This window comes from Oryctolagus cuniculus, chromosome 12 (genome assembly GCF_051225735.1).
Source record: "Oryctolagus cuniculus isolate XC-2025 breed Fujian yellow rabbit chromosome 12, ASM5122573v1, whole genome shotgun sequence".
Classification (NCBI taxonomy): Eukaryota; Metazoa; Chordata; class Mammalia; order Lagomorpha; family Leporidae; genus Oryctolagus; species Oryctolagus cuniculus.
The window spans coordinates 55,052,088-55,066,433 of NC_142878.1; the positions used below are offsets into that span (position 1 = coordinate 55,052,088).

At 40.1% G+C, this 14,346-nt stretch overlaps 1 protein-coding gene across 1 annotated transcript; it reads left to right on the forward strand.

The window, feature by feature from the left end:
- The first annotated feature begins 12,819 nt into the window (after positions 1 to 12,819).
- On the forward strand, positions 12,820 to 13,800 carry OR4K15 (olfactory receptor family 4 subfamily K member 15). The gene has a single exon (XM_008269595.4). It carries the CDS (start codon positions 12,826 to 12,828, stop codon positions 13,798 to 13,800), a length of 975 nt encoding a protein of 324 aa, XP_008267817.2. The 5' UTR covers positions 12,820 to 12,825.
- Positions 13,801 to 14,346: the final 546 nt, after the last annotated feature.

Genomic DNA, 14,346 nt, shown 5'->3' on the forward strand with positions numbered 1-14,346 from the left:
ATGCCTTTGAAGAAGCAATGAAATCCCTACTTGTCTGCCTCTTCAGTGAAACATATAATGATTATCAATGTGTTTCTATAGCAATTAGTCGTTTATTATTAGACAACCTGAATCTGGTGACCTAAAGGTGGTGAATGTGGTGTAGAATTTCACAGGATATCAGTTCCTATGTTCTGTGACTTCATCTTCTCTCTGATTGCAATTGTATATATTAAATTCCTGAGCAGTTTTGTACCCCTTTTAGATAGCATTTAAAAATAAGATCCATATTAAAAAGCTTCAATACCTCAGCTGGCTCCATTTGGATAGCACAGGGAACTGGAATCTTTGGGTTGAAAACAGAATCTGCTTTGGCACAACAGGCTGTATAAAGATTCTAAAAAGCATCTCTTTACTTTTATCACTTATAATTAACAATTACTCTACCTAATAAATTGGTTCCTGAAAATAACAGCAAAGTTTTCACATTCAAAAATAAGGCAATAATGCTTCTAAAATCTGCTAATCATTATGTTTGTTATTTGTGTTAATTTTAAATATATAGAATCCTATAGTATGGGGTGGGCACTTGGCCTTGCATTTCATGTCTGTTAGTACACCCATATCCCACAATGGCATTCCTGGGTCAATTCCTGGCTCCAGCTCTTGATTTCAGCATTCTTGACTATGCAAATCCTGGAAGGTAGCCAGGACGACTCAAGTGGCTGGGTTCTGCCACTCCAATAGGAAACTCAAATTCAGTTCCCTGCTCTGTGAATTGACTCCCACTCCTGCCATTGTAAGCTTTTGGGATGTGAGATGAGAGGAACTCATTCTCTCTTACACTCAATCTCATTCTCTCAAATCAATGAACAAATAAATGATTTTAAAAAGAATACTATAGTGCCAATTAAAATCTGATTTTGTTGTGCTGGCTTTGAAACAAATGCACATCGATAAATGTAACCAGAGACAGCATTTAGCCTGGTGGTTAAGATACCTACTTCCCACATCAGAGAACCTAATTTGATGACTGGCTCTGGCTCCTGACTCTAGTTTTCCACCAATGTAGGCCCTGGGAGGCAGTGGTAATGACTCAAGCAGTTGGGTTCCTGCTACACAAGTGATGGACCTGGATTGCATTCCCAACTCTTGGCTCTGGCCCAGGATGTTGTAGATAACTGGGTAGTGAACAGCAGATGGAAATACTCCATCTCTACCTCTCTCCCTTCCACCAATTTAATTCTTCTCTCTCCCTCTCATTACCCCTCCCCTTCTCCTTCTCTCTGTCTCCCTACCTCTCAAGTAAATAAGTAAATACATCAAAGTCTGTAGTTCAAATTATAAAACTATTCATAACATTCCCTTGAAGAAACAACACATTTACATACAATCTTTGTATCACTGACAATAAGTCTAATTTTTTAATTAATTTGACAGGTAAAATTATAGACAGTGAGAGAGACAGAGAGAAAAGTCTTCCTTCCGTTGGTTCACTCCCCAAATGGCCACCACGGCCAGAGCTGGCTGATCTGAAGCCAGGAGCCAGGTGCTTCCTCCTGGTCTCCCATGAGGGTGCAGGGGCCCAAGCACTTGGGCCATCCTCTACTGCCTCCCCCGGCCACAGTAGAGAGCTGGACTAGAAGAAGAGCAACCGGGACTAGAACCCGGTGCCTATATGGGATGCTGGTGCTGCAGGTGGAGGATTAGCCACGTGAGCCACGGCGCCGGCCCCGACAATAAATCTATTGTTCTATAGAGAATGACTGTAGTATATCTGAATCATTAATGATTTGACTTAGTTAATTCCTTTTAAGAGTACAAATTTCAAAGTAAACAAAGCATACACATTAGTAATTAGAAATATATTACAAACTTCCATTTTTCTCAAAATTTAATTGAAACTTCAGAAACATTCTACCAAATAATGAAAGAATACAAAATAGACAGTGTGGAAATGGCTGATTTGGTCCCCATCAGACACAGAATTGGATGCTGTCATTGTATCATTTAATTCAAGCTTGGAGTTCATCCTGTTTGTGTTAGTTATAGTAGTGTTGAAATAAGAGTAATAACTAAAAACATGGATTTTATGAACCCATACAGAGTTAAAATGATGGATCAGTACATAAATTTGTTCAAGACTTCTTAAAATAGCCAGCTTTTTTTTTTGCAATGCACCCATGCATCAATTTAGCTCAAACAGAATAAAAAACTAGGCATATTATAGATATTTCTATTTGTGATGGAAATATGCAAATGTTTATATTATGAAACAGTAAATACAGTGTGTCAGTGTGAATATACTTGAATGTGGTAAATAACATTGGTAAAGAACCTTGATGTAAATTTTAAAATTATTTTTTATTTACTTGAGAGGCAAAGAAAGAGAGAAAACTAGAATACAGGTGAGCAGGACAGAGCACCTTCATCTATGGATTCTTCATTAGCTGGTAAGGTAGAAGAGTACATAGTTACAATTTTCCCACTGTCTTTACTTATTGTGTGTTCTTGGATCCTTTGTTGAAAATAAATTAGCTGTAAATGTAGGGGCTTAATTCTTGCTTCTCTACTCTGTTCCACTGGCCTGTAGATGTGTTTTATACCAACAGCATGCTGCTTTGGTTGATATAGCTTTGCTTCATATTTTAAAGGCAGGTAGTGTGTCTCTAGCTTTGTTATGCTTCTGCAATATTGCTTTGGCCATTTGGAAGGTCTTTTAAAGTTCCATAGAAATCTCAGATTTTTTTCCTATTTTTGTAAATACTGTGACAGGAATTCATTGATTCTGTAGATTTCTTTAAAAGATTATTCACCAAGTAGCTTGCATTGTGGCTTAGCAGATGCCACATGCAATGTCAGCATCCCATAAGGGTGCCAGTACATATCCCAGCTGCTCCACTTCCAACCCAGCTCCTTGCTAATGGCCTGGGGAAAGCAGTGGAAGATGACCAAAATACTTGGGCGCCTGCCACCCACATAAAGAACCTGAGTGGGCTCTTGGTTCCTAGCTTTGGCCTGGCCTAGCACCAGATATGTGGCCATCTGAGGAGTGAGCCAGCAGATAGAAGATTCTCTCTCTCTCTCTCTCTCTCTCTTTCTCCCTCCCTCCCTCCTTTCTTTGTGTAACTGATTTTCAAATAAATAAATTTTTAAAAACATTATTCACTATAGTCAAGTGAGACTGCTTCTATGGAGTGGTTTAATTTGTTATTCACAGAATCAAAGAGAAAAACTATAATCATTTCAATAAAGTACACTTGACAAAATTTAACATCTTTTCATGAAAAGAATTCTCATCAATGTCTATGAGTGTGGAAAAATCTAAAATTTTTCCTTTAATATCCAGAACAAGATGAAGATTCCTGCTCTCACTACTTGTATTCAACAGAGCACTGGGCATTGTCACACAAGTTCATCTTCAGAACTGTTTTCATCTTTTCAAATTCAAACTCTATACCCATTAAAGTTACTGTTTCTTCTCTAAATATTTGAGAGAATTCCCTAGTGAAGCTATCTGATCCTGGACTTTTCTTTGTGGAAATCTTTTTTATCACTAACTCAATCTCTTATTATCAGTCTATTCAGAGTTTCTATTTCTTCTTAAATCTATTTCCTTAGTTTTATGGATTTTTAGAAATTTTTACATTTCATTTCAGTTGTCCAATTTGTTGATATATAATTGTTGGTAGTATTTTCAAATAATTCTTATTTCTATAAAATCTGTTGTACTGGAGGCCATTTGGGGAGTGAAGCAATGGATGGAAGAACTTTCGCTCTGTCTTTCCTTCTCTGTCTATAACTCTGTCTGTCAAAATAAATAAATAAATAAAAATCTTAAAAAATACTTAAATATCAAAAGAAGGCAGAACAAAAGGAAAAAGGAAACAATAACAAATGTGAAAGATTGAAAAATAATCAACTCAATTTAATAATCATATCAATAGTTGTGTTAAATGAGAGTGGTCTAAGCATACTTACTAAATCCAGATTGTCACGTTTGATAATAAAATAAGAACTAAAGCAACAAAATAAACCAACAGTAAAAAGACAGTGTGAAACAAGAAATAACCAGTTTAATAACAAGAAAATTAAGAGAAAAATAAATATATAAGACTGTTGCTGTTGATTTCTCAACAGTGTTGCAGTGGATTCGTTTCTGAGAGGAGCAGTGTGGTGGGGGCAAGAGGTGTGGAGTCACCACACAGACCCCGGGAGTCAGGTGAAAACAGGCCTGAGGCGAGCAGCCCGCAGACTCGTTTATTTCAGTTGGAACCACATCTTACATAGCCAAGACCAGCCAATCTGGTCAAGGGGCGGTCTATGCCCCAACCAATCACAGCCTGTTGCCAGGCAGTTTCCAAAGCCATCCAATCACAGCCTGTTGCCAGGCAGGCTCTGTTGCCAGGTGGGTTTCAAAGCCATTCCTGAGTAACTGACACTCGCTTGCCAGTGGCCACCTTGGCATGGCCTTCTCATTCCACCACCTGCCCTATCATCCTACCCTGAGAAACTGCCCATAGCCACATCTGTTACTGTTTTGTACCCCACTAGCTCTGGTCAGCCACTCAAATGGCCCACAGCCTGTGTGCGGTCATGCCATTCCTGATAACCAGTATTCCTCATTCCTACCCCTATCTGAGCAAGCAATCCTGTGGTCTCTTGAGTTGAGCGCTGGTTAGTCAATGACGGGTAAGATCCCCTGGGGGACAACCTAAGACAGGCACAGCTGCGTATGAAGACCACATGGAAACAGGGTCAACAATGGTATGGCCAAGAATCATGCCTCCCATTGCTCAAAAATAAACGAAAAGGGGGAAATGTGGTGGAATGAGAAGGCCATGCCAAGGTGGCCACTGGCAAGCGAGTGTCAGTTACTCAGGAATGGCTTTGAAACCCACCTGGCAACAGAGCCTGCCTGGCAACAGGCTGTGATTGGATGGCTTTGGAAACTGCCTGGCAACAGGCTGTGATTGGTTGGGGCATAGACCGCCCCTTGACCAGATTGGCTGGTCTTGGCTATATAAGATGTGGTTCCAACTGAAATAAACGAGTCTGCGGGCTGCTCACCTCAGGCCTGTTTTCACCTGACTCCCGGGGTCTGTGTGGTGACTCCGCACCTCTTGCCCCCACCACACTGCTCCTCTCAGAAACGAATCCACTGCAACATTGTTGAGAAATCAACAGCAACATCAGACAAAGAAAAAAAGCAAGATAATAGGTATAAAGATATATAAGTTACATGAAAATAATTTGAACGGGGAGAGAGGAAGGGATGGAACATTACTATATTCTTAGAATTGTATCTATGAACTATAGTGAATCTGTTACAAACTAAGATTAAAAAATATTCAATTAAAAGGCATATTTACTTTATACCTCCTTCTACGTACAGTTCAGCACACATTCCCACGTACTTACCCCTAAGGGTAAAGCTAAAAACTATGGCCTTGGCAGCTCATGTCAAGAGCCTTGGGTGTTTACTGACATCATAAATAATAGTGTCAGTTGTGATATCAACAACAAGAGTCACTGTGCAATTACTCCCCATGCAGGACCTCTGTCCTTAATGAGTTGTACTATGAGAATTAACAGTCAAACTTGTCTTCAAACTGTACTTTATACTTTGTGTCTGTGTGGGTGCAAACTGTTGAAATCTTTACTTGGTATAATTAAAAATGAATCTTAATGAAGAATGGAATGGGAGAGGGAGTAGAAGGTAGGACAGGAGTGGGGGTGGGAGGGAGGTATGGGGGGAAGAGCTGCTATATTCCTAAAGCTGTACTTATAAAATTTGTATTTATTAAATAAAAGCTTTTTTTAAAAAAGGCATATTTATTGGAATGAACAAAGCAATCCAGTCACAACCCTTTTCTGCCTAGAAAGAATTCACTTTAAGTATAAAGACATAGACTACATATGAAAAAAAAGAATAAAAGATAATAAACAGTAGTTGTAAGGAGGTTAAGCAGTAATACCAATATCTGACCCTGTAGACATCAGAAGAGGAAAACCATGTCTTAACTGTAAGTGATTCAATGCATCCATAAGTCATACCAGTCCTAATATGTGTGCACCTAATTTTAGAGATTAAAAATAGATGAAGGGGCCAGCACTGAGGCATAGTTGGTAAGGCAGCAACCTGCAGTGCAAGCATTCCATGTGGGTGCTGGTTCATAACCTGGCTGCTCCACTTCTAATCCAGCTCTCTGCTGTGGCCTGGGAAAGCAGTGGAGGTCCAAGGCCTTGGACCCCTGCATCAGCATGGAAAACCTGGAAGAAGCTCCTGGCTCCTGGCTTTGAGTCGGGACAGCTCTGGCTGTTGTGGCCATCTGGGGAATGAACCAGTGGATGGAAGACTGCTAGTTCACTTCCCAAATGCCCACCAGAGCGAGAACAGGGCGAGACCAAAGCCAAGAGCCAAGAATTTCATCCAGGTCTCTCTCACTGGTGGAAGAACTCAGTGACGGCCTGAGAAGATCTGCTGCCTTCCCGGATGTATTAGCAGGAGGGCTGAGAGGATGCAGAGTAGCCAGCATTTGACCCAGCTCTCTGATAAGGGATGCAGGGGTGGTAAGTGGTGGCTTATCCAAATGCAACACAACACCCAACCTGCAGTTGGAAATGTAACGATTATTTTTACACAAGTTGCTTTAAATTATAGTACTTTCAATTTGGGAAAACATCTTTACTTCTTTTGACAATGTGAGAATAATTACTTTGTTATATTTAGTTGCAACATAATACAGCTCTAAAAGCCAACTTTCAAGTTTTATGTAACAACCATGAACATTTATGAAACATTTTTATGGACAGTAAGCATTAAAGAAGACAGAATAAGCAGTGCCACACATTTACTAAAATGGGTTTGGGAATTAAATGTAGGAATATTGGAGACCTAGACATCATATATCATACTGATGATTTGAGACTATATGTTTCAGAGGCTGATGATGATGACATTAACATGTTGGGTATTTAGTGAAAATGGGACAATTAATTAATTTTAGATGTGCTAAATTTCTGATGTAGTTGGGTGTTCTGCACTTTGGTGATTTCTATTTATGGATGTACACTGAAGACATCCTTCAAAGTGTTAAAGTCACTCCAGTGTACGAAATTAATGAGAAAGACATCTAAGGACAAAACAAATGTTAAAAAAAATTTTTGATATGTATCAGAAACATCAAAGAAGGATACTGTTATTGTTCCAGAGTATTAGTCAAGAAGATATTTAGGAGTGCTGTAGTCACATGTATCTGGGAAAAGAAGAAGGGTTGATTTTGCTCTAATCATGCATTCAGAGTGGGGCATCCTGTGGAAGAAGTCTTATGTTAGGGAATGAGTTAAGGTTGGAAGAGATGGCTCTAAACTGGATAGTGCAACCTATGTCAAACAAAGAATCCCTCAAAAGCTCACTCGTTTCTATCCATAGATTTAGGATGTTGGAATGATTAATTCTTAGTATCTATACCAGCATGGGAATTCTGAGATAATAAAGAGAAACCTCTTTGTTCTTTTTAAATTTTGCCTTTGAATGAAACATAACCTTAGAGGGGGGCAATCTTAGTTTTTCTCAATAGTATTTTTTTCTAAGAATTTGAACTACATACACATGCTTCAACAGTGTTTAGAGTCACTCTACTAGAATCTGCTATGCAAGATTCAGTATTTCTATTGCAAAAAGAAGCTCTTACTGCCTTGCCCTAGAACCTGCCCTGGAAACCATGCATGTGGCTCTTCTGAAGCTAAAATACCAAGGTGTGTGACCTCCGCACAGTCTGCAGAGTCACACAATGACGTCCATTAATTTACAACAGACTCAGTCGTTGTTTCCCAGAGCGCTCCTGAAGCTCTCCACCACCACGGTACTTCTGCCCCAACAGGAGAAGTCTTCCATGAGTCCTGCTGATCGGCTCATTTGCGAGACTATGTGATGCACTTTAATTCCTATGAGCACACACTCTCTCATGTAATTATCCCTAGGCAGGCCATTTCTGCCAGAACCACTCTCCTCTGGGTCTCCTGGTCACTACAGTCCAGTGACGTCAGTTCCTCATTCGTGCTAAGCATTGGGATGATTATTTTAACTGTGTGCTGGAGACTTTCAGAATCCAAGATATAAAGGGTGATGTAGGACAAGACATGGGCTCTCTGCCTGCATCCCATATCCAGTGGCTCCTAAGTATTTGTCTCCTCTGGTAGGTGCTGATAATATAAAGCCTAAGTCAGGAATAATCTTGTTTTCCAGGCCTGTCTGAGAAAATTATATTGATAGATGAGTAAATATTGTGTATTTAAAGCTTTGATAGAAAAATAGGAAATGTTAGTTTCCCTGTGTGTCTTAGTGAAATATGATTGGTTTTAATTTCTAGAGACTTCTGAATGTTATTTGTGGTGATTTAGTTTAGTGCTATGTAAACAGAAACAATACAGCTCCAGTTGGGCATAACTCTTTATAAAATTGGGAAGCAGAAGATTTGGTTTCCTGCATTTCTTCCGTTCAGTTTCCTCCTGTGCCTCTTTCAGATTTTTTGACTGGTCTGATTGTTTCCCCAGCTATTCGGGAATTAGACTAGGGTTTGGGATTAGATTAGGATTAGGATTAGCTTTATTTTACCTTCTTGAAAACAGATTGTCTTGGCTAAGAACACCCTGAGCTGAGCCTATTTCTTGCTTTAAAAGTAAACTTCTTCATCTCGTATCTTCACAGGACTAACTCTATTTTCTTAGGAGATGTGGAAGTAAACGCTGAGTTCTCCTAGGACACTGATGAGTATCAGGTATAGGGTCCCTCCACACTCTCCATTCCATCTCAGGTAAGTGAAGGTACCTGCCCTGAAGACCCTGCACCAGCACTGTCTCCATTATAGTCCGAAACAGTGACTCTTACACCACTGATAAGGATTGGAAGTGGGAGGCTGAGTAAAAATATTGTGAAAATTTAATTTACTTTATTTTTTATTTTTGAAGGAATTTATTAACACATTAGGTTTTAGGGTTATAGCACATGCATGATAATTATTATACTTCTTATAGATTCTCATGTAAATGTGATATTAATAACAACAGAACAGATTCCATGTAGTTCACAGATACAGCACCAAGAATATGATGATACTTCCCTCTTTCCATCTTCCTTCCCCCCCCCTCTTTCTTTCATGAAAGACACATCTTTTAAAATTTTACTTACTTAAAAGGCAGGGTAACAGAGACAGAAAGAGGAAGAGAAAGAGAAAGAGATCTTCCATCCATTGATCCACTTCCCCAAAAGGCCAAAGAGATTTATCTTTGAACTGGTAGAGTTTGGTGGCCCCTGCAACCTGTACTAATATTTATTTTACTTTATCCATTAGTCATAATATCTGAAATGGAAGTATTGGTGATAGGATTGTTAGATAGGATTTTAAATAAGAGGGACTTGAGGCTCACCTAGCATAACCAAATATGCATGCATTAATCTTCAGATATCATAATAAATGAAAAATTGCTATTTATAAGAACAGAAACTAATTATTAGATAGGTCAGACTATGCATTTAAAAATAGCACAAAATAATTACATATTGTAGTCTGAAATATACATAATTAAGGATGTTTTCAAAAACTTAGACATTACAGCTCATTACAGAGTTCTCAACTATACATATTTATATGAAAAAATTTAGTGTGTTTTTGAGGATAATATTCTCAATATGTAGCATTTGAAGATAATGAGCTTTAAAAGGCTAAATGGGCCTACATAGGGTCACAAAACTACTTAATAGCACAGCTGTTTTCTTTAACATAGTTTTGTTTGTTCTAACAGCTTCATATTCACTAACGTAAGTGATTTCATTGGGCCTAAAAGATAGCCTATTTCATCTAATGAGTAACATGCTGGGGAATGAAAGGAATTGAAATCATCAAGTTCTCTGAATGAACAAAGGATTATTTATACTAGTATATAATTTTCCTGGAGGCAAATTATAAACCTACTTGTTTTATCACCAGTGCATAAAACAATAACCTATTAAAAGCAACCATTTGAGTTCTTCTAAAGTAAATGAACAAATAACAGAAAGATTTATTCAGTATCTAAACTTGAGTTCATTTGCCCACCATGTGTAATATATATAGCAATGAAACTCAGTTCTTCATTAAATCAATTTGCCCAATGTAGTTCTCCATGGAAAATACGGTTGTTGAGCACCCCAAGAAGCCAATGACAATGGAAGAATACACCTTCCCATAAGACCCAGAAAAGCCATTGAGAGGATAATCTTTGTGGTGCTTTCTCATATCACTGAACTATGCGATTGGGTCCAGCGTCTTCTCTGCTCACAAATGCCCTCTGCCACACTGCTTTCCTATATCTCAACAAAGGTCTCCTTCACAGACTCCTTCCCTGTTGTCGAGGGTTCCTCTTTCTAGCGGGGCACATATGAATCCCTGTTAGCTGCCTGTATCAGGTATCCGTTTCTTTCCTGTATTTGGGGATTCAGTGCAGTATTTACATTAAGGACTATAATAGTCTGACAACCTGAGAAGTGAGAAGATGATGAAAAGACCCTGAAGAGAACGCAGTGGTTCCTCAAATACAAACTTATTCTGGAGTGTATTGTTTCCCTGGATTCTGGTCTACCTTAAAACTCTACTTGTTAAACTCCTTTTGAAAATACAGATATCAAGGTTTTGATAGTTTCCTTTTTTAAGACTTATTTCTTTATTTGAAAGAGTTATAGAGATAGAGGCAGAGAGGGAGAGAGAGATCTTCCAACCATTGGTTCATTCCCCAAATGGCTGCAATGACCAGGGCAAGGCCAGGCCAAAGCTAGGTGCCAGGAGCTATTTCCCAGTCTCCCACATGGGTGCAGGGGCCCAAACACTTGGGTACCTTCCACTGCTTTTCTCAGGCCACCAGCAGGGAGCTGGATCCAACTCCACCTGGCACCCCTATGGGATGCCAGTGTTATAGGTGGTAGCTTTAACCACTATGCCACAAGGTTAACCCATTATATATTCTATGATAAGATACAAAGTTATTCTTTTGTGAGTTTTGTGGAAAATCAATCTGAAATATAGAAGTGAGTCTTTGAGTTTTGTTTCTGGGAGTTAAAAATATTCATCACGTTCTCTGCTCATATTTGTAAACACTCCAGTGAAACTCAAGAGGGAAGGATGAGGAAATTTGTATTTTTTGAAAAAAATATTTATTTATTTGAAAATCAGAGTTACAAAGAGAGGAAGAGAGAGGGAGAAGGAGGTAGAGGGAGGGAGAGGGAGAGGGAGGGAGAGAGAGAGATTCTCCATCTGCTTGTTCATTCCCCAGATGGCTGCAATATCCAGGCCTAAGCCAGGAGTTTGATCCTGTATGGATAGCAGGGACCAAGCACTTGGGCCATCTTTTGCTGATTTTCCCAAGTCATCAGCTGGGAGTTGGATTGAAATTGGAGCAGCTGGGACACAAACCAGTGCCCATATTGGATGCCAGCCTCACTTTACCCGATATGCCAAAATACCAGTTCCCAAATTTGCATTTATTATCTAAGAAGACACTAATATAAAATTTTTCAAGTGGATGGAAACCAAGAAAATAAAAGACACTCTCTCCCAAGACCTTATTTAGATACAGAGAAAGATTCTTTAAAATCAGATAACCTTAGATAGCAGACATAAGTAAAAATAACACAAAAGGAGAAAGTTTTGAGAAATGTAGCATGTTATAATTGAGTAGAAAACCAAAAGAATTTTTCCTCTGGTCTGAATTCCATACTGTCCTCTTATTCTTCAACTATGCTTTTTAAAAGCACATCAAATTGGCCGGCGCTGTGGCTCCCTAGGCTAATCCTCCCCCTGCGGCGCCAGTACTCTGGGTTCTAGTCCCCGTTGGGGCGCCGGTTCTGTCCCCATTGCTCCTCTTCCAGTCTAGCTGTCTGCTGTGGCCTGGGAGGACAGTGGAGAATGGCCCAAGTGCTTGGGCCCTGCATCCGCATGGGAGAACAGGAGGAAGCTCCTGGCTCCTGGCTTCGGATTGGTGCAGTGCGCCGGCCGTGGCGGCCATCTGGGGAGTAAACCAATGGAAGAAAGACCTTTCTCTCTGTCTCTCTCTCTAAATGCCAAACTCTGCCTGTCAAAAAAAAAAAAGCACATCAAATGAAATATTATTCATAACTCAAAAAAGTCTATGGTTATTAACATCAGTGACTGAATTTAAAGAAACAATATTTTCAGAGATTAATTGAAAGAAGCTAATAAACTAGATTTCTTGATAAAGTAGGACTCCACGAAGAGCAGGGTCACATGGAAAATTATTTCAGTGTCTTAGGATTTTCTGTGTTTCCAGGTTTTTGTAACTGGAGAGAGCAATGATCCTACTTATGAGCGAGCTCTCTTACACAAATATAAAGCTGTCTCTTCTCCTCTCGTTTCAATTTGTATAAATATATAACATACATCTATAAAAGGGCAAAAAAAACACCAAGGGTACATATCTCTGGAAGTTTATATAAGGTGAAAACTTACATTTATGCATTCATAAAACTAGCATTCCCATACAACCATGAACCCCAGCCAACCCAGAATGTTGCTAGCACTTCAGGGCCACTCCCGTATCTCCTTCCTCATCCCGCTTCCCTTTCCAGGAAAACCACTGTCAGGCTTCTCAACACCCCGGGTTGGCTTCGCCTGTTTTGAATGGTATTTCAACAGGTTCACACAGCACTATCGGTGGTGATTCAATAAAAACTCAGAACATAAATCCCGAAAACACGACGTGTGATTGGAAAATCAAACAGTGTTCCCATCATTGTTTTATTCCTATTTCTCTCCTCTTCAGGTAACCGAAGAAAACCCCCTTCCGAGGTCCATGAACGAGACGAACCATTCTCAGGTGACAGAATTTGTGCTGCTGGGCCTCACCAGTTCCAAGGAGCTCCAGCCTTTCTTGTTCGTCACTTTTCTACTGCTCTACCTGGCAATCCTGCTGGGCAACCTCCTCATCATCCTCACTGTGACCTCAGACCCCCGCCTTCACACCCCCATGTACTTCCTGCTCGCCAACCTCTCTTTCATAGATATATGCGTTGCTTCTTTTGCTACCCCCAAAATGATTTCGGACTTGCTGCTTGAACGCAAGACTATTTCTTTTGACGCCTGCCTGGCTCAAATCTTCTTTGTTCACCTCTTCACCGGCAGTGAAATGGTCATCCTTGTGTCCATGGCCTATGACCGCTATGTGGCTATATGCAAACCGCTCCACTACATGACGGTCATGAGCCGCCGGGTTTGCATTTGTCTCGTCCTCGTCTCCTGGGCCGTGGGCTTCATCCACACGACTAGCCAGCTGGCATTCACCATAAACCTGCCTTTCTGTGGTCCTAATCAGGTAGACAGTTTTTTCTGTGACCTCCCCTTAGTGACCAAGCTAGCCTGCATGGACACCTACGTGGTCAGCTTGCTCATTGTGGCAGACAGCGGCTTTCTCTCGACTAGCTCCTTTCTCCTCCTGCTGGTCTCCTACACGGTGATACTGATCACGGTCAGGAGTCGCTCCTCGGCCAGCATGGCGAAAGCCCGCTCCACGCTCACGGCGCACATCACCGTCGTCGTCCTATTTTTTGGGCCGTGCATTTTCATCTACGTGTGGCCGTTCAGTAGTTACTCAATTGACAAAATCCTCGCTGTGTTTTATACCATCTTTACTCCCATCTTAAACCCAGTCATCTACTCCCTAAGGAATAAAGAAATGAAGGCAGCTATGTCAAAACTGAAGAGCCGGTATCTGAGGCCTGGCCAGGTGTCTGCACTCACAGGACGTGCCCTCTCCCTGCAAACAGAGTAGACTTACAGGACTTCTGTCACTTTATCTCCAGGCTGTTCCCATGGAATCACTGTGGTGTGAAAGCATGTCGTTTTGAGGAGTGAGAAAGACTGGGTGGCTTGAGTTAAATAGGAAATGATAATAACTAAGAAATCATGAAATAAAACAGTGATTTCAATATTCTTTCTCCTTCATTTGTGCTTTTCTCTTTTGCCTTCTTTTTCCTATTTCTTGTTCCTTATTCAAAATCTTTTTAAAATATAGACCTGAAAGTGCTAGGATATGGCATTCAATTTAAGCCAATTTTGCTTCTCCATTTGAAAACAGTACTAGTCAGATGACAACTTCACAGCAGTAGCATGGACATGTACTTATACTAGAGAGAGGACAGGTCTACTTGCATGCTCAGTACATGATTTCTGATATAAAATACTTTACAGGCCTCAACAAGAATACATTTCACACTAACCCATATAGCTGAAAGTCAATGAAGACAATTCCATGACTAATGTTAAAAATACAACAAATGCCAAATGAAGTTACTGTCTAGAAAAAGTCATTTAAATA

Bases quoted from the DNA above. Each gene is read 5' to 3' on its own strand.
- OR4K15 (XM_008269595.4), top strand. From the start codon at position 12,826: ATGAACGAGACGAACCATTCTCAGGTGACAGAATTTGTGCTGCTGGGC.